At 39.3% G+C, this 20071-nt stretch overlaps 2 protein-coding genes across 3 annotated transcripts; one reads left to right on the forward strand and one right to left on the reverse strand.

Moving 5' to 3' along the window:
* The first annotated feature begins 587 nt into the window (after nt 1-587).
* On the forward strand, nt 588-8711 carry bcas2 (BCAS2 pre-mRNA processing factor). Its single transcript, XM_061735042.1, has 7 exons — nt 588-763; nt 5151-5243; nt 6011-6081; nt 7464-7625; nt 7718-7768; nt 7855-7935; nt 8017-8711. Exons 1-7 carry the CDS (start codon nt 671-673, stop codon nt 8141-8143), a joined length of 678 nt encoding a protein of 225 aa, XP_061591026.1. The 5' UTR covers nt 588-670; the 3' UTR covers nt 8144-8711.
* A 4102-nt stretch (nt 8712-12813) lies between these two features.
* On the reverse strand, nt 12814-19477 carry otud3 (OTU deubiquitinase 3). 2 transcript variants are annotated; one of them, XM_061735045.1, is made up of 8 exons: nt 19348-19477; nt 17368-17667; nt 16188-16336; nt 15559-15671; nt 15317-15439; nt 14678-14810; nt 14326-14513; nt 12814-13490 (listed from the first exon to the last, which is right to left on the reverse strand). In XM_061735045.1, exons 2-8 carry the CDS (start codon nt 17571-17573, stop codon nt 13329-13331), a joined length of 1074 nt encoding a protein of 357 aa, XP_061591029.1. In that variant the 5' UTR covers nt 17574-17667; nt 19348-19477; the 3' UTR covers nt 12814-13328. The 2 variants fall into 2 exon arrangements, with proteins under 2 accessions (XP_061591029.1, XP_061591027.1); XM_061735043.1 differs by having other exon boundaries at nt 19328-19452.
* Between the last annotated feature and the right edge of the window lie 594 nt (nt 19478-20071).

Consider the following 20071-nt stretch of genomic DNA (forward strand, 5'->3'; position numbering starts at 1 on the left):
ATCGCAGGTCCTTCCTCCCTGCTGCCATCAGACTATATAACCACGCCTCTCAGTAGCCAACAGACAATAATATGTGCAATAACTTGAGATGTGCAATATCTGCCAATCTACCTCACACTCCACCTGCTTTTCTGCACTGTTAACTGTATATACATAAAAGTGATTTTTATACATATCCTGTTTATACATATTTTATACGTATCTTTTGTATTTTTGATATATTTTTTATTGTCTTTTACCCCTCCCCTATATGTGTGTACTGCAACAAATAAGTTTCCCCACTGAGGGAGAAAATAAAGGATATTCTATTCTATTCTATTCTATTCTAAACGCTACATTACATAAGAGCAGGATATTTATGTCTACATGATTGTAAAATTTAAAAAAAGATGAGGTTCTAGTGCTTTGTTTTTTAAATACAATCGTCAGATTGAAACAAAAAGTTTAAGAAAGCAAAAGCTGTAACCACACTAGCCATAACAGATTTTTTTATGCTGCAGTTTTACTCCTGTACAGTAGGGGGCGCAAACGACAGTGACACGTCATTGTTAAGGGTTTATTTTGAAAGTTGTTACCGGAAGTGCTTCCTTTAGTTAGCCGGCCAGGTTCTGTAGCACATGAGAGAGACGAAAATTAACAGCTAAGAAGTTGTTGAGAATTTATTTGAATAATGGCCGGAACGGCTTCAGTGGCTGGTGAAGTGTTCGTGGATGCGTTGCCGTATTTTGACCAAGGTTACGATGCAACAGGGGTCCGAGAAGCGGTGAGTAAAGGAGCCTTTCTGGTGGAGTTGCGTTAGCGCCTCACGCTTCATAGCACTGACACTTTGACACGTTTTAATTTAAGTTTTTATTGGATAATACAAATAGTCTGTATTCGTATAGTGGCTTTTTAATTGTTTTAATAGCGAGAGTGGAGTGGAGAGTGGATCCCTCATTTTTTTTAAATATAAATGCATTAATTCACCTTATTTTATTCTGAAATTCAGTAATCGATCAAATATTTATTTATATATATGGGTCAATGACGAATAAGGATTTTCAACAGGTCAATTTTAAAATAATACAAAAATATCTATTGCAGTAGTTCAAACATTAAGAATGTTGTGTACACATAAATTGATCTAAAAATTTTAAATTAAGTGATTTCAGAGTTTTTTGTCAAGATGAATTGGCACTAGCCTTAAAAAAGGTCATGTGGTGCAACCATTATTCATATTAAAATAAATTAATTTCCTTAACATCTTTTTTTTTTACAAGTTTTTAGTATTATACAAAAATGGTTGTTTTTTTAATGGTCGCGCCACATGATATTTCATAAAATGGACATCATCAGTCAAACTTTGTTTGTATATTATGATGGAAATATAAATACAAATGTGTTGCAATCTTACACACTACAAGACACTTCAGAAATCATGCCAGATAGGGCAGAAGATTGATTAAAAACATTTAGATCACGGCATTGCTTTCTTTACCAAAATGCAATGTAAATTTGTGACTCATTGTGGTGGAAAAAATATTTAAAATACCTCTGTATGTTTTCAACAACCAGGTGACTATATTATCTGAGTAAGACTTAAATAACACCCAAGAAATACAGACTCGTGACTGGCTGGATTTCAGTGACTTGTTATCCCCATTGCATGCAGAAGGTCAAATTTGCATCTCAGGAGACTAATGGAGGAATGACATTGAGAATTGACAACGCAGTGGTTTTATCAGAGCAGATATAAATGCTGTAGTCAAAACAATTTGTGATTCTCATAACAAATCCTTGCAGCTGCAGAGGACAGCTGAATCCACAATGGTCAAACCCAATAGTTTGTCTCTTAACAGGAACTGAATGTACTCGCAATGAATTCTGAAATGAAACAGAGTAAATGAATTGAAATAACAAAAATCTATTACATTCAAAGTACCCACACTCAAAAATGAAAACTTTAAAGGAGCTTGAGGCCGGATTGTGGCAGGATTTATGAAAAAAATCAGTATACATTTTAAGTTTTCTAGTAATAATGTCAGATGAAGCGTTCCTAACCCAAAAGAATGAGCCCTCTAGTGTATCTCTCCTTTGCCTTGAACAGGCTGTGTGCTGCAAAATGTGCTGCAATTCGGTCCCGAATTTCCCGCGCTGGGCTGCGGATGTGACGTCACATGACGCTGCATGCACGTTCTCCCCGTTCTCCCGTGCCGGCTTCACTGTTGGCTGCAGTACCCCCAACGGCCGTCGTGGTGAAGGGTGGCGCTAGAGAGTCTCATTTCTTAAAAGGAGCCTCAAGCTCCTTTAAGTTACTTGAAAAGGTTGCATCAAGGTGTTTCACACATCTGTATTTTTTATCAAATATTTTACTATATGACTTTGCGTTAAGTAGAAATAATCGTAACAAGAACTTAATGCAGATTTTTAAAAAATTGTACGTTTTATTTTTTCAAGCCCACGTTTTGTTGAAATACCATCTGAATGTATGGAAATCTAAAAGCAAAATCCCTGATGTGAAGTGAGACTCATAAATGAGCACTTGTAGCAGGCAAGCTAAACTGAAAAAAGCTGCAACTGGGTCTATAGACTGCAAGAATCACAAGCACCCACCAGATGGATGACACCCACTAATCTCTAAAATATTGACTTTCCTTTTTGAGTGATATTTGAGATGCCTTAAAATGTACATGTTTTCCATGTTTTGGGTTCACTTCCACTTCCTTGTGTCCTTGTGTCACTTTTTGATTATAGTAGAAAGTTCCCGGTAGGTGTAACATCATTTTTTGCTCTAATGGCCCTTTTCCACTAGTATCTCCTTAGCACGCTTCTACCCGCCACGCCCCCGTCTTGCGCTTTTCCACTACGGGCTGAGACGGGTGGAGCCGTGCCAAGCAGATACTTTTTCTGTAACCATTCTGCCGAGGTTCTAACCGGGCTGAGCTGGCACTATATCTGACGTCATCACAATACACGCCACTGATTGGTCGGGGGTGGGGCCGTCACAGAACATACACAACATATGACCAGACTAAGTGTAATTAAAAGCCCGTCAAAATAAGTTGCTCTTAAGCTTCTTTTTAAAAGATTCAATTAATTTAAGGCAACGTAAAGAAGCGGACATGTTCCACAACCTAGGGACCACTGCCCTGAAAACAGTTGCGTCTAGTCTTAAAGTGAGTGCATGGCACCACCAGCAGCTTTTGATCAGATGACCTGAGACTGAGAGGTGGTGGAGATCTAAAAAGTCTGAGGTGTATGCAGCAGCTTGATCACAGAAGGCTCTGAAAGTGGCAATGAAAATGTTTAAATGGATTCTAAAATGTACCGGTAACCATTGCAAAGAGATTAAAACGGGGGTTATGTGTTGGTCTCTTTCTTGTTTGTTAGGAGTCTTGCGGCAGCATTACGGACTGCTTGTAGATGGTTAAGTTAAAAAGGCTATTACAAGAGTTTTAGCGAGAAATAAAAGCATGAGCAATCATCTCCAGCTCTGAATTAGAAGGTAATTTCTAAAGTTTGGCAATATCTAAGCTGAAAGAAGCAGTTTGTAATTAATTATCTCGAATGACGTTCCAAGGATACAGCAGAGTCAAAAATAACACCAGGGCTTCTGAGGCTTTGCTGACTTTGACGAGCCAAACGCACCGAGGTGCTACTTTATTTCAGAGATTCTCCTTTCAGGGGCAATAATTAGGGTTTCTGTCTTCTCTGCATTTAGTTTCAAGTAGCTGTCACTTGGGATGGGCGGTATGGACTAAAAAAATGTATAACGATAATTTCTGGCATTTGTCCCAAAAATTTGAAAACCAATTCAACTCCACCTTTTTAACTATAAATCTATCACCACATTCAGTCTTTGGAGCCCCCAAAACACTGCTCTAAAAGAATACTAAATGCTACTAAACTGCACCAATTAAATTGAATTAATAACAACCAATTAAATTAGTACACCTGTACTGCAAAACTGTAATGACTCAAATGAAACAAGTTTGAAATGTAAGAATTCAACATTTATTCAAACTGTGTGGCTTAAACAGTGGGAATAACAGTGCAAACAGCAAAAGTACCATTGTCCTTCAAGTTTTCTTAGCTTATAAAATCACAAAGTAGAAAAAAATTCAACCTGATAAATAAAGAAACAGGACAAATAAATAAAAGTTCACTGAAAATAAAATGCTATCAGTGATGATCTCTTCTAATATAAATAAAATGTGCAAATTAACCTGTGGTTGGAACATGCCACAAATTAGATACTATTGCAATTTTTTTTCGTAATAGTAAAACTTTATATCAAAATGTAACAACCATTTCCTTCTGTTTTTGCAGACTCTGCACATAATAGACAATGTTTGCTCCTCGTCAATCTTTTTAAATCCAAACCAGTTCCAGATAACGGAGCTGGAGCCTCGTTTAACAGCGAGCTCCTCGCTCTCAGATCCGCCTTCCTCCACAAAAACGTCATCAACAAGAATTTATCGTTTTTACCGCGAATTTACAAATTTTTACCGTCGGGAATTTTTTTGACGGTATATCGTGAACGGTAAAATATCGCCCATTCCTAGCTGTCACACATCCACTGTTTGATGCTGGTCAAACACTTCATCAAAGATGACAACTTATCAAATTCTGAAGGTTCAAAAGATCAGTAAAGCTGTCATCAGTATAGAAATAAGAAATATCAGGATATTGCCTAATTATCAGACCTAAAGGAAGAATGTATCAATGGAACAGGATAGGACCCAGATCTGAACCTTGAGGTACCCCACATGACCGGCTTGTGGATTCTGACATGGTCTGGTATCCAAAGACACTGAAACTTCTCCCAGAAAGGTACGGATGAACCCAGTCTAAATCCAGACCAGATAGATAAAGGAGCCTGTTAATAAAAATATCATGATCGACGGTGTCAAAGCCAGATGTTAAATCCAGTAAAACCAGCACCAGCTGCCATCATGATGTTGCCAGAGACTTTGAGTAAAGCTGTTTGTGTGAAATGCTGCTTACGGAAACCAGACTGAAACCTGTCGAAACACTCTGAAACCTGTCGAAACACACATGCTTTTCTAAAAGAAAAACAGTTGAGTTGCTCTGCTACAATTTTCTCTAGAATTCTTGACACAAACAGGAGTTTTGAAACAGGCCTGTAATAATCAATGTTGTCCCTTCAGGCTGCGGCATTGGTCGAGGAGGAGACCAGAAGGTACCGACCTACAAAAAACTATCTGAGTTACCTTCCCACGCCCGACTTCTCTACTTTTGAAGTAAGAAACTCTTTAGATGTCTAATCCCCTGTTCACACTGGAGTGGTATTAACTCAGGACCTGCCGTAATTTAGAAATCACATCTCTGCATCAGTGTCATGTGCAGCACATTCATACAGGATAAGTAAAGTCTGTATTTTACAGTATATTACGTTCATTAAATCCTGTCAAGGCCTTTTGTTTTTTGTTACATAATCCCTTTTAATTAACACTAACTTTGACTATTGAATTAGAAGTGTCTGATTGGATAGTCGACAGCTTGACTTCAGTGAAAACACGTCAAATACTGACTGTTGACTAAACCTGAAATGAACGTGTAGGCTTGGGTACTTCAGTTGCCATGGTGATATTCTAATGCAGCTACGTGTGTCGGTACTCTTTTGTTCTAGTCTTCATGTTTTATGTCTCTGTCTGAAGCTTAATGTTGACCAATTACTTTTAGTTTTGCTTGTCAAAAATATAATATCTTTAGACTGTAAGTGGCTACAGACCTTTTATGATATAACTCTATCACAACTGCCATAATTACTTTGGGAAAGAGGCAGAAGAGGCAGCGGGAGGACTTTTTTTTTTTTAATTCCTACCTGCAAATCTGTGTTACTGAGATTTACATTTGCACAGTATTGAATTATCCCCTGACCTGAAACGTTGTCTGTCATTATTACAAAGGTACTGCAGGTCCCCAGGTATCTTTGGTCCAGTGTGACTGACTGTGGTTTCAGACAGATACTGAAATAACAGCCCTTCCTTTTTCTCTGTACCTTCAGACGGATATCATGAGGAATGAGTTTGAGCGGTTGGCAGCTCGTCAGCCCATGGACCTCCTGAGCATGAAGAGGTAATCCCCGCTCATCGCAGGAGCTTAGAAGAAGTCAGGAATAATCTTGAAAGCTATGATGTTCATTTGTTTTATTTGGGCTTATGATTAACACCCTGCTGACAAATGAGGTACAATAATACTTTTAGATTGATTTTGGGTCATGCATCTTGTTGTGTATCGTCGTCTTGAACCACCTGTGAGGTCATTAAAGTGCTGTTATTGTAGTTTTTACGAATGTTTTCTACTGTAAAGATTGTGTTTTCAAACAGAACAAAAAGGAGTGGTTATAAAATCAGTCTCCAGATAATTGTCAGGGTTTTCCGCACAATTTTTATACACGGTCCGAATACTCCTCACCGGTAACTCTCAAAACAAAAAAGTAAAAAGAGACGAGAAAGAGCAACCGGTTCCATATTTGATGAATCATCATTTCCGTTGGCCTCTGAACTTGTCAACTCTGTTATCAACATCAGCAGATGCTGAACAATGTATGTACCACACCAAGAACATGATATAGACTTACACAAGACGGAGTCACATTCGCCTGCAGCTTGGTTGTGGTTGTAGTTGAAGTGAAGGTGCAGCTGTAGCCGGCAGATATGTGACGTCACAGATCTGTGGGTTCTGGCCTTTCTAAGATTTGAGCCAATAAAGCAGCTTTTTCATTACTGAAATTCAATCCAGGATTGATGAAGAATCAGATTGATGAGGAGAATCAGTCAGTATTGATTACAGTCTTATGAAGTCCAGTCTCTACCAGAGTTATTCCCTCTTAACGTACACACACACACACACACACACACACACACACACACACACCAGACCACCATTATGACACTCTGTGCAGATGTCCAAGTGAAAACAGTGTGTTGCAATAACGCTGACTCGTCTGCTCTCCGTAGAACCTGTGACTTGTTTGGATCAATACACCCAGTTTATGTTATCATTTATATCGTTCTAATGTTATAAAAATAATATTAACACAGTTCGGTGCTAACCAATACACAGTTGATGAGTATTTGTTGCTTATCTACGAGTAAATCAACCCAAATCTTCTTGTCATCATCTTGAGCTTCAATCACAAAATGGGCAAATGATGTTAAGAAGTTTTCCAATCGTTTTTTTTAATGATTGATCAACCTTTTTGCTCTTTTTTTTTTTTTTTTTTTTTTTGAAGGTCAGTATGTCTTTTTTTTTTTTTTTTTTACATCTGAACTATTAAAACTGAAGTTCAGGACTCATGCATGTATACGACTTCTGATGAATCCAAATGCAATTGACAGAAAAATGTGACAAATGTTTACACTCGGTTGCCCCGGCAAAGCTAGTGTTTGTGGAGAGGCGCGTAAAAAGGTGTATGCAGTCTTTTTCACTTTGGTTCTGGTGTCATGTTTCTGCAGATACGAGCTGCCGGCTCCGACATCGGGGCAGAAGAACGACATCACGGCCTGGCAGGAGTGTGTGAACAACTCCATGGCCCAGCTGGAGCACCAGGCCGTCCGCATCGAGAACCTGGAGCTCATGTCTCAATACGGATCCAACGCTTGGAAAGTCTACAACGAGTACGGGCAGTCTCCTTCTCCCAGAGGAGTTAACTCTGTATAACGTGATCCTAAAGACTAACTGGCAACTCTTTTATCTTCTTCTTTTTTAGCAACCTGGCCTTCATGATTGAGATGGCTCAGAAAGAACTTCAGAAATTCAGGTGACATTTTACCTGATTAAAAAATGCTGTCTAACCTGCTTTTACTTGATTCACTGGTTTGTAAATTTGTTCACTTTGATTCCCAGGAAGAAAATCCAGGATTTGAACTGGCAGCGTAAGAACGATCAGCTGGGAGCCGGAGCCAAACTGCGAGAGCTGGAGTCCAAGTATGTTTGGGAAATCTCGCATGTATGTACTTCACTTAACTCGAGGAAGAAGGCTGATGGATGAACGTTTTCTCTTCACAGCTGGGTGTCGCTGGTCAGCAAGAACTACGAGATCGAGCGCGCCATCGTGCAGCTGGAAAACGAAGTTGCTCAGCTGAAGCAGCAACAGGGCGACGAGAACAAGGAGAACATCCGGCAGGACTTTTAGAGGAGCCTCGTCCTCACGGCCGTCGGGATGAGAATCCTCCGTAAGACTTTTGTCTGTTTGGACTAAGAAAGGAGGAAAACCGTGTCCACACCAAACCTTACACCTGCTGCACCAACCACGACGGACCATGCTAGATTTCTGGTAACCTATTTTCAAGGATTGATTGAGATTTTGTACTTTTTTCTCGATGATGGAAGACATTTATCAACTTCTTTTAGGCTGAACATTATTAAACATTAAAACACATTCACTCATTTCAGCAGTTTTTTTCCTGCTGTGACGTCACTGCAGAAGCTGTTGACAATGTTTTTTCTTCTTTTTAAGTCCTTTTTTTGTGCTGCTGACACATTGGCGATGGTGTTTAATATTTCATAAACGATTCTAATGATGTTGGAACGCAAATGTCGGTTAAGTTAAAAAAAAAAAGTCATTTAAATTTTTTGGTTTGTCGTTAAATTACACACAACAAATGAGTGTAGTTTCGTCAAGCCTGTTAAAGACTAATTTCTCTTTTTTTGTTTGACATTTTTGTTGTTTTGTAATGTTTCAATAAAGTAAACTTTTCATATTTTTCTCCTTTTGTGTGAGAAATGTTTTCATCTTGGAGAATGAAACGCTCCGGTCTTTATTCATCAGGATTATTGTTTTATAGTTCTGAGTTTGTGTTTAACGTACAGCAACAGGAGTCCTGAGACCACGTTGCGTCTGGAAGCCTCCACCCTCAAGTTATATTTCAGTTTGTCAGTATGTGGTGTTTTCATTCCTCCCAGGATCTGGAGGTGGTCCGTGGACGTTGGTGTAGAGGCTCATTCATACTGACCGTGGTAGAAATTCTCAAAAGTCAACTGGACTTCCTTCTTTTGGTTCTTGAAGGATTTCTTACTGCTCATAAACTGTTGATCAGTTCAACTTCTAGAAGTCTGGTTCTGGTCTCTTGTTCTCGTCGCCGTCATCGAGAATTTCGTTGCAGCGGGAGTCTCCAAAAATCTCCCAAAAGCCGAAGTTCAGTGAGGAGAGTTTCATTACATGACAAGGAACAAACTCTTACCCCCTTTCCACCAAACCAGTTCCGCGACTGGTTCTGGGCGTTGGTTTTAATAACTCTGCCCCCTCCACTTACTTAAGCGGTTCTTTCCTCTAGCCCAGCAAAGAGTTGGTGCTACCTTGGAACCGTTTTTTTCTGGCCCGGAGCCAGTTCTTTGTCAGTGGAAACAGAAAGCCCGGTTCCAGAACCAGCCCTGGAACCAGTTTGGTGGAAAAGAGTAGACTTAATGAACAAATACTGACTTTCAGTCTGCTGTCGGCCTTCACCCAGCACTGGTTTTTATTTATTTACGGGTCTGTTTTGGGTAAACTACCCCATTTCTGTGTGGCCTCATATCTCCAGCCCGGAGTGGAAACAACTCTAATCAACTTCTCTTCAGACTCTCCAAAATCCCCTCACAACTCCGTTTCCTGCACTCCAGCTTCAGCTTTGTTAACGACACAATCTGCAAAATTCACTAAGCTTTATTTCCCTGAATGAGTTCAAAACTCTTACAAACTGTTAAAAAAGCATAACTGTTATCCTTAAACCGGCCTTTAATCATTTTATGATGATTCAGCTGTTCAGTTCGCTCTTTCTTTTTGTCCTGGTGAATCTAAATGATTTTTATGGCGCCTTAATCGTACAGAAGGACTTTAGTATTCTGTGCCGGTGTGCCTCTTGGCTAGGTCTCCCTTGAGAAACATTTTATCTTGAGGGACCCCCTAGTAAAATAAAGGTTGAATGAATAAAGCAAGTTCTGTTACACAAATACACTTCGGTTAAACACATCTTGCTCTGCCCAGCAGCCAGTAGGACATAACAGCATCATGACCTTTTATTCTGGTCTAGATTTTCCCAGTGAGGTCTTAACGACGTCTTGATTAAATCTCATCTGGGTCTTGATGGAGTCGTAGAGGAGCCGGCTCTGATTAACCTGATGAGTATTCTGGTGGTGGTGGTTGTCATGGCATCACATCTACTCATTGCAGGCTGAAACGGGAGCCATCTGATGAGCTTCCTGGTGAAGGCCTTTATTAATAGTCCCATCTGATTATTCTAGACTTAATGAAAAGAAACGTGGTCTCAGGCAACATCCTACATATTTCCTACAGGTAGAGGTTTTTTTTTTTTTCCCTGCATCCCCGTCTGTCTTTATTGCCATTTTAAGTTTATACACTACACCACCACCGTGCCTGACAGTTGATGTGAGGTGTTTCTGCTGATATCTTTGATTTTCATTAAAAAAAATAGTGTTTACAGCTGAAAATCTCCACATCGGTCTCATCTGTCCTCAGGATGCTATGTTTTGTAGTTTTTTTTTTTTCAGATATAACTTTGAAAAGCTAAGTCATGCTCCTTGAGCTGTGTTTCTAGGTTCTGTTTTTCAAAAGACATGCATCAAATATATCCTTTTTCTTCCATGAAGCCCCTTTATGTAGCAATACCACTTCTGACCACACGGGGGCATGTGACCATAAGGTACAACTTTTCCATTGCCTTTTGAACACAAATAGTTTTAGCCAATCATGTGCCAGCAAATGCATTTAGGCATGAAGACATGGTCAAGACAGCAGCTACAATCCAAATCAGGAAAGGGAATACAAATGGGATTTAAGCAATTTTGAGCTGGCATGGCTATTGATGCCAGATGGGCTGGTCTGATTATACTGGATCAGCACGTTTAACCACCTCTAGGTGTGGCAGGAGCAAAGGCGGGGAATACAGAGTTGCGTGGAGGTTTTGTTAGCACAACAATGGCACCCTGGAGATTTTACCCAGAGAATTTCAAGCACCTCAGATATAAAACACAGTTTCATTCATGCCTGGCAGTGTTCCTAACATCAAGGGTCAATTTATTATTCTGATATTACACCTAGCCATAAAGTTTTATTCCATCCATTTTTCCATAACCGTTTAATCCTGTGCAGGGCCACGAGTAAAGTTTTATTCATACTAAAAACAATACACAACTAACATCACTAAAAAGTTACTTTCTGGGTAGAAGCCTATCACTATGAGGTAATGAGCAAACGGACCAACCCAAGATAGCAGTCGCTTACAACAGACTCATTACAAGACACACCAGAACCACAACATGCAGGGCAAATTAAATCCCACCATCAGCCGGGGTCCTACGCCCCTCAATCCCGCACCCTGTCCCTGCAGGGAATACAAGAACACAGGTCACAATTATATCGGCTCAAGGATCAATAATAAAAGTTTAAAATGCACACAGTCCAGCACCAGCACCAACCCCCCCCCCCCCCCCCCCCCCCCCCCCCTGCAAAAAGGAGAAAAAATATCCAGGGAGCAGCAGTTGTCTGGGTGAAAATTGGCTTGTTGATGTTGGAGGTATAAGGGCCGACTGATTCTACAACAGTAACTCAAACAATCACTTGTTACAACCAAAGTGTGCAGAATATATCTCTGGTTGGACGATACGGGGAACCTTGAGGCGGATGGGCTCCAGCAGCAGAAGACCACACCGGGTGCCACTCTGGTCATGATGAGTCTCAGTTTCATCTGTGGTTTTCAGAGCATGGTCCATCCTGTCTCGTCTTTACGGTTGGTGGTGGTGTAACCGTGTGGGGGATGTTTTCTTGACACACTCTGGGCCCCCAAGTAAAAACTAAATATTGCTCCAACTCTTCAGTACTTTCATTGACCACGTTATACTTGCTACTGATGCTGAGTCCAGCAGGATAACACACCATGTCTTGAACATGACAATAAGCTCAACAGGTCTCAGTCCAATAGAGCACCGTTGGGATGTGGTGGGACGAGAAATTCACATCCTGGATGCAAAGTTGACAATTCTGCAGCTGATATGATGCCGTCATGTGAATATGGATCAAACAGTCAACATGCTTTATTCCACTGTAAACGTTTGCCGGCAGCTCTGGAGATTTTTTGGCGGGGATCTGTTGAAGGAGCTGGTAGCCAAAGCTAACTTTGATTGACATAGCATGGGCGTGTCCCCATCGGCTTCCTGACCAACATGGCTGCTCACCGCACCAATAACAAAAGGGCTTCAAAACCGCTCTTCAGAGTCCAGTGGGTCACGTGACCGAGTACTTAGACCACTGTTTTTAAATCTATGAATGTTTCTAATGATGTGGCTGAGTGCTGAAATCACCAGACGATACCATGCTGAATGTCTTGTAATACCACTTTGTCCCACTAGAGGTGCACTTCATTGTGTCTTATGTGACCAGCAGACGTATTAACTTTCCTGTGCTATGTTGCCCCCGTGTGGTCAAAGGTGGTATTACTACATAGAGTGGCTTCAAGATAAATGTGGCCAGTATGAAATTGTCCCTTAAATTCATACATTTTATAGAGCAACAACAGCAACAAGGCAAATATTCTTCCAACTGGATTCAGTTGATCTGCACACATCCTATAATGATTCTGAATATCCGAGTTTGGAATATTATTTCATAATTTTATACTTTTGGAAATGTGTCAAATTCCCAAATTTGTGCAACATTTGAATAAGGCAATGAAATGATTTTTTTTAAATAAAAATGAAGCAACACAAAAGTGTCCATAAACTGTATTGAATTTATGTACTATCTTGAGTAGCACACGCTCATAAACATATCATCCTGGATAGTCTAATATATTATCTGGCTCACACAAATAACAGTAACTAATCATTTATTATGTCTTGCTGCACATGAGATTCACAATAACTGCTTTCCTGTTTTTGACCACAAACTGAGTGACCTGAATATCTGCCACGTCAACTTAACATGTGACAAACCAAAAGGCTTAAGTTCACAAGACATGTGCATGGTTGATCATGAAAAAAAGGAAACAAAAACCAAAAACAGATGTCTAGTATAGCAAACTAGATGAAAAGCATAGACAAAACAGGTCTGAGAACATTCTACATATACAAACCAAAGATCGATCCCAGATTAAAACCCAAGAGCAACGCTGAAAGTCGTGCTCCGTCACTCTGCAGCTGCAGCTTTCATACATCTCACTCACACAAGTTCGCAGGCACCTTTATACTGTTTGGAAATAAACTATAGGGCTTTCTTTAGGAAAAAATTATCCATTGTGATAGAATCACTGATTTAATGTGCAAAACGTTTGAGGGTAGCTACTGGTAGCTGAAGTAGCAGTGTGGCTCTTTGGCCAGACCCCAGTTTATATGCTGAGAGTGTTCAGCGCTGGCACCAACGTCACGGCCTCTGGCAGGTTCTTGTTCTGGTCCTGGCCTTTGCTCTGGAGGAACTTCTGTCGATGCCGCTCCTCCTGACGTTTTTTCTTCTCTTGTCGCTGCTGTTCTTTCCTCTGCTTGTTGGAAACCTGGGGAGAAACGATTATTATCATCATTGTTTGTAATTATTCTGCATTGTTATTACCCTCTTTCAAAAAAGTAAGAAATCTGTGTTTTAATTGAATACAATGATTAAACATCCACTGGATTATAATTTATGTAGATTGACAAGTAGTAGTAACCAGTACTCGAGTTGAGGGGGGATGAGGGGGGATGGCATCCCCCCTGAACTAAAAACGGTCAAAATCATCCCCCCTGTAAAACTGGCATCCCCCCTTTCCATCCCTTATGTCATTTCATCAATGAATGTGGTTTTACTGCTATTTCAACATTTAGAGTCATCACCAGAAAAATAACACCAGAAAAATAACTTATTTGACCATTTTCACCTGTTTCAAGTAAATTTTCACTTGAAATAAGTAGAAAAATCTTATTTTTTCTTATTTCAAGTGAAAATGTATTTGAAACAGGTGAAAATTGTTGTTTTTTCCAGTGATGAGTCTTGTTCTAAGTGTAATAAGATTTTTTTTACTAAAATGAGACATTTTAACTAGAAATAGGACAAATATTCTTATTTTGAGTTTTTGCAGTGATCCATTTTACTTATCCTGTGCAGGACAGAATCATATTGATAAGTTCAGAAAACAGAAGGCTGCATTTAACTGCTGCCATGTCATTCCTGCAGTATTTCTGCAGGTGTTTTGGTCAGTGCTATTATTTGTAATATATTATATTATTTGTAATCAGCACAAATTATCTGTCCCCATATTATAAAATCCACCATCCCCCCTGATTTTATTTTTTTTACAACTCGAGTACTGGTAGTAACCTAAAGCAGGTTAATTTACACTAGTTTGGCTCTACCTTGGATTTATGAACATTGCTTCCCTCTGCTGGCTTGTTGTGTTCACTGGAGTCTGAGGCTGCAGCTCTGCAGGCTGAGCAGGATTCGGAGGCGCACTGACCCTGGCAGGGTTCACCGAGCAGAGAGCCAACGAGCCATTCAGCATTTATTGTTGCAGCACTAAGCTGGAGCAGGTTTTCCTCATCACCTGAGGCAGGAAGCACACACAGCGAGCACGTTAGGTGAATCACTTACTGTTCAAATAACAGTCCACTTATTTACAGCCTGACATGTAAAGTATACAAGCTTATCAGAAAACTCCTGACAATCTTGTTTTCGCAGCAGCTAAAGGAGTAAAGTTCATGTTCTGACCCTGGATTCCTCGACTCTTGATGGAGCTCAGGATCACGGTTTCATCTTCAGAAGCTGCTGGAGAAGGTTTTTTCTGTCTGTCCCTCTGGCCGTCCCCGAACTCACGCTGATGGCCGTGTGAACTTTGCAGATTCTGAGAACAGCAAAGATAAACCCCCCCCCAAAAAAACAGCTGAAACAACTGCGCAGTTGATCACCCAGTGAAAATTAGACGTGAAGTGTTCTTGATATCTAGAGAAGTACAGAAGATATATGTCAAGTATCTTTAGGCACTTTCAGAGACGTTGGTTAATTTCTCTTAAAGCAGCACAAACAAACATTTGTAGTTTTTAGCTCAGCTAATCTCCCATAAGTGCAGAAGTCAAGTAACTTTTACGACACCACATTTCTTTGGCTTCTCTTCCACCATTACTTCTTTAGTCTGTTAACTGCCTTTACCATTATGCCCACAGTAGCTCTGCGAGTTAGTTTCATTATATAAAAGACATGGTGGCATAAACCAAAGCACAATTTTTGCTGATAGTGGGGAGAGACAGCCAGGGCTAGACAACACTAGTAATAAACATAAACATTCCTTCAAATGAAATTTTGTGCTGCTTTAAATGTTAGTTTATTAAATGCCCATAGTATATTATTTACCTCTATGCGGAGGTGAGCAGGACTCTCTGAGTTATCGCCAGTTCGCCTCACACTGTCATAATGATCTCCATAGCGATAGGCAATGTGCAGCTCTCGGCACACCTGCTTCTCTGCACCGTTTATCTGCAGAAAAAAGCACAACAAAGAAAAACGGTTTGGCTACAGAGACTCTGGATATCACATGGTTAACAGCAGATGATGTAATTTCATGCAAAAACCACCACTTGTGGCTCGGAGCTTACCTCCCACAGCGGTGTGTTCAGCTGATGGATGACCACCTTCACCTGTTGACTGCGAGCAAAAGCTACAATGGCGTCATTGCCAGCGAATGTCCCAGACTGGGAAAGGTTGGCCACTGAGAGAGGAGAGAGCAAGAGAAAGTGTTTTTAAAACCCTTTTATGATAAATAAATAGTATATAATCTAAAACACTAATTTATTCATCACTTTTTCTAAGTGGAATACATCAGGTATTTATAAAGGTGTAAATATGTAATTATAATTAAATGTGCATGGTTGAAATCAATTAAGAATCAACATTGGTGTGATATATTGCAAAGTGTCACCCTTTGTTAGAAAAAATAACTTTTCCTAAGAAGCCAGGGAAGGCGTGATTAAAAAAGTGAAACATTAATTGGGAACAACTGACAAGGATATATTAATCCATCTCAAAGGCAAACACAAACACCACCAGGGATCAATTATTGTTGCAGGTCAAAGTTGCATTCTATTAAAAACAAAAAATAGAGATCTTACCCCTTTTAGGTAAAATCATAGGATGATTAGCTCTCAAATCACAGTTATTTAAAAAAAATATATATATATTCTCTATGTGGAGTTAGACAGTTTTGCCGAAGCAGGATTCTTCTTACAGTGCTGTGCAAAGGGAACATCATCCTCAACAAAGGGTTCAAAGTCTTGTCGATGAGACATCATATACTGGACCGTCTCCTGGCGAAGTCGCAGGTGACCACGAGAGTGACCCTCCAACTGGTCACCGAGAGCTCTGAACAGGCAGTTCCTGGAGGAGACAAATCACATCACATTATTGCCGATTGTAGAAGGGAATTAATGTTAAGTTTCTCAGAAATTCATTTTCAAAATGTCAAAATCACAGGCCTACTGGTGCCTCTAATAGAATTGCTGGCAGGCAGACATCTGGGGTTTATCCAATTAGAAAATCCTAAACCTTGTGTCTAAAGAAACTAACTATATGGCTACTAATAGTGTGTGTGTGTGTGTGTGTGTGTGTGTGTGTGTGTGTGTGTGTGTGTGTGTGTGTGTGTGTGTGTGTGTGTGTGTGTGTGTGTGTGTGTGTGTGTGTGTGTGTGTGTATGTCTTGGTCATCCATCAGTGGGTGAGTTTGAATGTTTACAGCCAAGATTTGTATTTTCCAATGTCCCTGATCATCATGGCAATTCAAATATTAAATAAATAAAATATGTCATTTCAAAATAATGATTCATGTCAATGTGTGGAATATATTTGATGCCAAGTGAAATATTTTCTCTGAATTACTTTTTAAAGCCCAAACAACTCAACTGGAGCCAGGTTTTTGGGATTATTACATGCAGCACGAACTCAGGGAGAAAAAAGCCATTAACCAGGAACACAGTGTTAGGGAAAGTAAGAAAGTAGTTACAAGCCACAAGGTTTCTTAATCACAGGTTAGTTTAGGACTCAGATGCGTAGGATGCACAATATTCACATTAAAAGAATAAAGTGCTGCTCAAAGCTTGGTAAGCATGCAGATACATTGGAATTCTTATGTAGCTGTGGTTAAGGTGTTTTTGGATTCCCGCTCAGGGAAGAAGGCGTGAAGACACTAGTCAATGTCACACAATCAGCGTGAGGATTAAAAATAGCAATCAGTACAAATTTCTGACATACATATGCGCTCTCACAGGCACACACACAAACATGTACACATCTACACTGTAAACAGAAACTCAACTTTCACACTGTATCTTAGGATGCAGCTGCATCTTTTCAGTGTTCAATATAGTGTTCAGGAAATAAAGCAAGAAAAACAACAAATTGTCCCGCTCTTACCCATCTCCAGGGACCTCTCTCAGCTTGAGCCCCAGTGCCTGGAGCTGATTGGAGAAACTAACGAACTCTGCGCCTTCATCACCCTCCTGTGGGCGGTTCTTGCGGTCTTTGGCAATGGCCCTGCGTGCTGCCCGGTCATCCCTCTTGCGTTCCACTTCACCTTTTTTATTGCTTCGCACAGGTTTCGCTGTCTGTTTCCTTGACATGTTGGCTGCAATTGTGTCTTCAGGCTCACAACGCCAATGTCTATCTTTTGGAAGTGAGCTGGCACTTTCTTAAACACTGCTACTCATGTGAAACCTGTTTATAAAGACCAAAAAACAGTAGCATTTTTAAAGAACATAAAATACATGTCAACCAGTCCTAACTTAATATGTAAATAAATACATTAACAACCAACTATAGTTTCTCTACTGTCTCATTTTGGACTTAAAAAATATTGAAATTCTGGTTTTAATTTTTCTTCCAAATTTCCTTTGTCAAGTTAGCAGAGGGGAAGCCCCCCCACTCCCCTTAAAAAACATTTTTTATGTTAATTTTAATAAGTTTGGACTGTTGGACAGTTATGTTATGCCAATGTGTATTTGAAGAAAAATGGCAAGAGCTTTCTGTGAACTGAACTTTACTAAAACTGTGCATCGCTGGATGCAAAATAGTGCCCACAATTACAAGAACTGTATATGGAGCGCTTTCTTTACCAAATGAACTATGGGACTCCATCCAACAGTTTGCATAAGTATTTTCAAAACCAAAAAGGATGCATCATGATGCTGCATCTACGAAACGACATTAGCAACTCCTGATGGTGGAAATAAGTTGAATTGGATTTGAAAAATCATACATAAGAGCAACAATCTAGATAAAGAGCAAACAACTACATAAACAGGATTTGCAGAAAATACAATGAACGATAACTTGTATTGCGTAGATGTATAAATTATATAAACTGTATAAATGTTTAAAAGTATTCATTGTATAAAGATTTGCAGAGCTACAGAACATAAGCACCACCTGATGGCCATAAACATGTACTGATTTCTCCATTAATTTTCTATGGGCATAAAATATTCGTATATGTACAGGACTGTCTCAGAAAATTAGAATATTGTGATTTTCTGTAATGCAATTACAAAAACCAAAGTGTCATACATTCTGGATTCATTACAAATCAACTGAAATATTGCAAGCCTTTTATTATTTTAATATTGCTGATCATGGCTTACAGCTTAAGAAAACTCAAATATCCTATCTCAAAAAATTAGAGTTTTCTGGGAATCTTAATCTTAAACTGTAAACCATAATCAGCAATATTAAATTAATAAAAGGCTTGCAATATTTCAGTTGATTTGTAATGAATCCAGAATGTAACTGAATCCTGAATGAGCTGAATTTTTTAATACCTGAAAACATGAGAAGGAAGGAGAAGTGTGATGCCAAAAAGTAGCTAAATAAAAATATAATCTGGTGTGAAAAGCTGTGTAATAAAGCAATTTACAACACAAGTTCTTAAAAAACAATTTTTTCTTCATATAATTTTTAACACAACAGTTACAAAAAAAAAAAACGTATTTAAAAAGGTGCAGGGTAACACTTATCCACCCTTTATTTTGTGAGATAATATTTAATTTAGATAAATATAATTCTTACCTAACACGATTTTTTTTTCTCAAAAAGTTGGCAAAACATGACATTTTAACCCAAAATCATTTTAAAGGGCAGATTAAACCAGCTGGGACTTTAATTTGTTACAGATCCTGAAACAGAGTTTAATATTAGAGGAACAAACATTCCCTGGACATTTATTAAACTCTCTCAACATAACCGATACAAACATTATAATAACATATAAAAGCCTAAATGTGTGTGTTAGCCGCCGTGTTAGCATTTAGCTAAAGTAACGAAAACGGGCTAAGCGAGCTCCACTGATGGTATTTTAGACATGTGAAGAGGAAATGTGTACCTTAATGCAATGATACACACCTTAAGGAGACACCAGTTGACGAAGTATATAAAATATGACCTTGTTTCGGTCCAGAAAACGACTGTAATGATTAGTTTGCCGTTATTGTTTACAACCGAATTTCCGGATACGTATGTACGTCAGTCTACGTCATCACGTACGTACGGAAGAGGGAAGGGGCCATAATCGGCTGCGTCCGAAATCGCATACTTCCACCCTAATGAGTATGCAAATGAGTATGTGAGATATTTTAGTGCGTCCGAAACATTAGAACGTACTCAATGCTCTATCCATACTCATTCTGGAGATTTTTTTTAGTGTGCATTAATGGACACCAGAGGTGTCAAGTAACGAAGTACAAATACTTCGTTACCTTACTTAAGTAGAAATTTTGGTTATCTATACTTCACTGGAGTAATTATTTTTCAGAGGACTTTTTACTTTTACTCCTTACATTTTCACGCAATTATCTGTACTTTTTACTCCTTACATTTTAAAAACAGCCTCGTTACTCTATTTCATTTCGGCCTTTAAAAAAAAACTATCCAGTTAAATTGCTCCATCCGGATAGAGTGAATTTGGTTGTGGTTGTTTCAGATGTTCTTGTCCAGTTTTGTTCTTACATCCGTTGCCCTCAGATTCCTGCAACTAAACTTGGATGTACATTCCAATAAAGGTTAGGATAAATGATAACATGCCTTTGAAGTATGTTTTTGCACCATTACAATACTTATAGGCAACTAG

This window comes from Cololabis saira, chromosome 12, assembly GCF_033807715.1.
Source record: "Cololabis saira isolate AMF1-May2022 chromosome 12, fColSai1.1, whole genome shotgun sequence".
Lineage (NCBI taxonomy): Eukaryota > Metazoa > Chordata > Actinopteri > Beloniformes > Belonidae > Cololabis > Cololabis saira.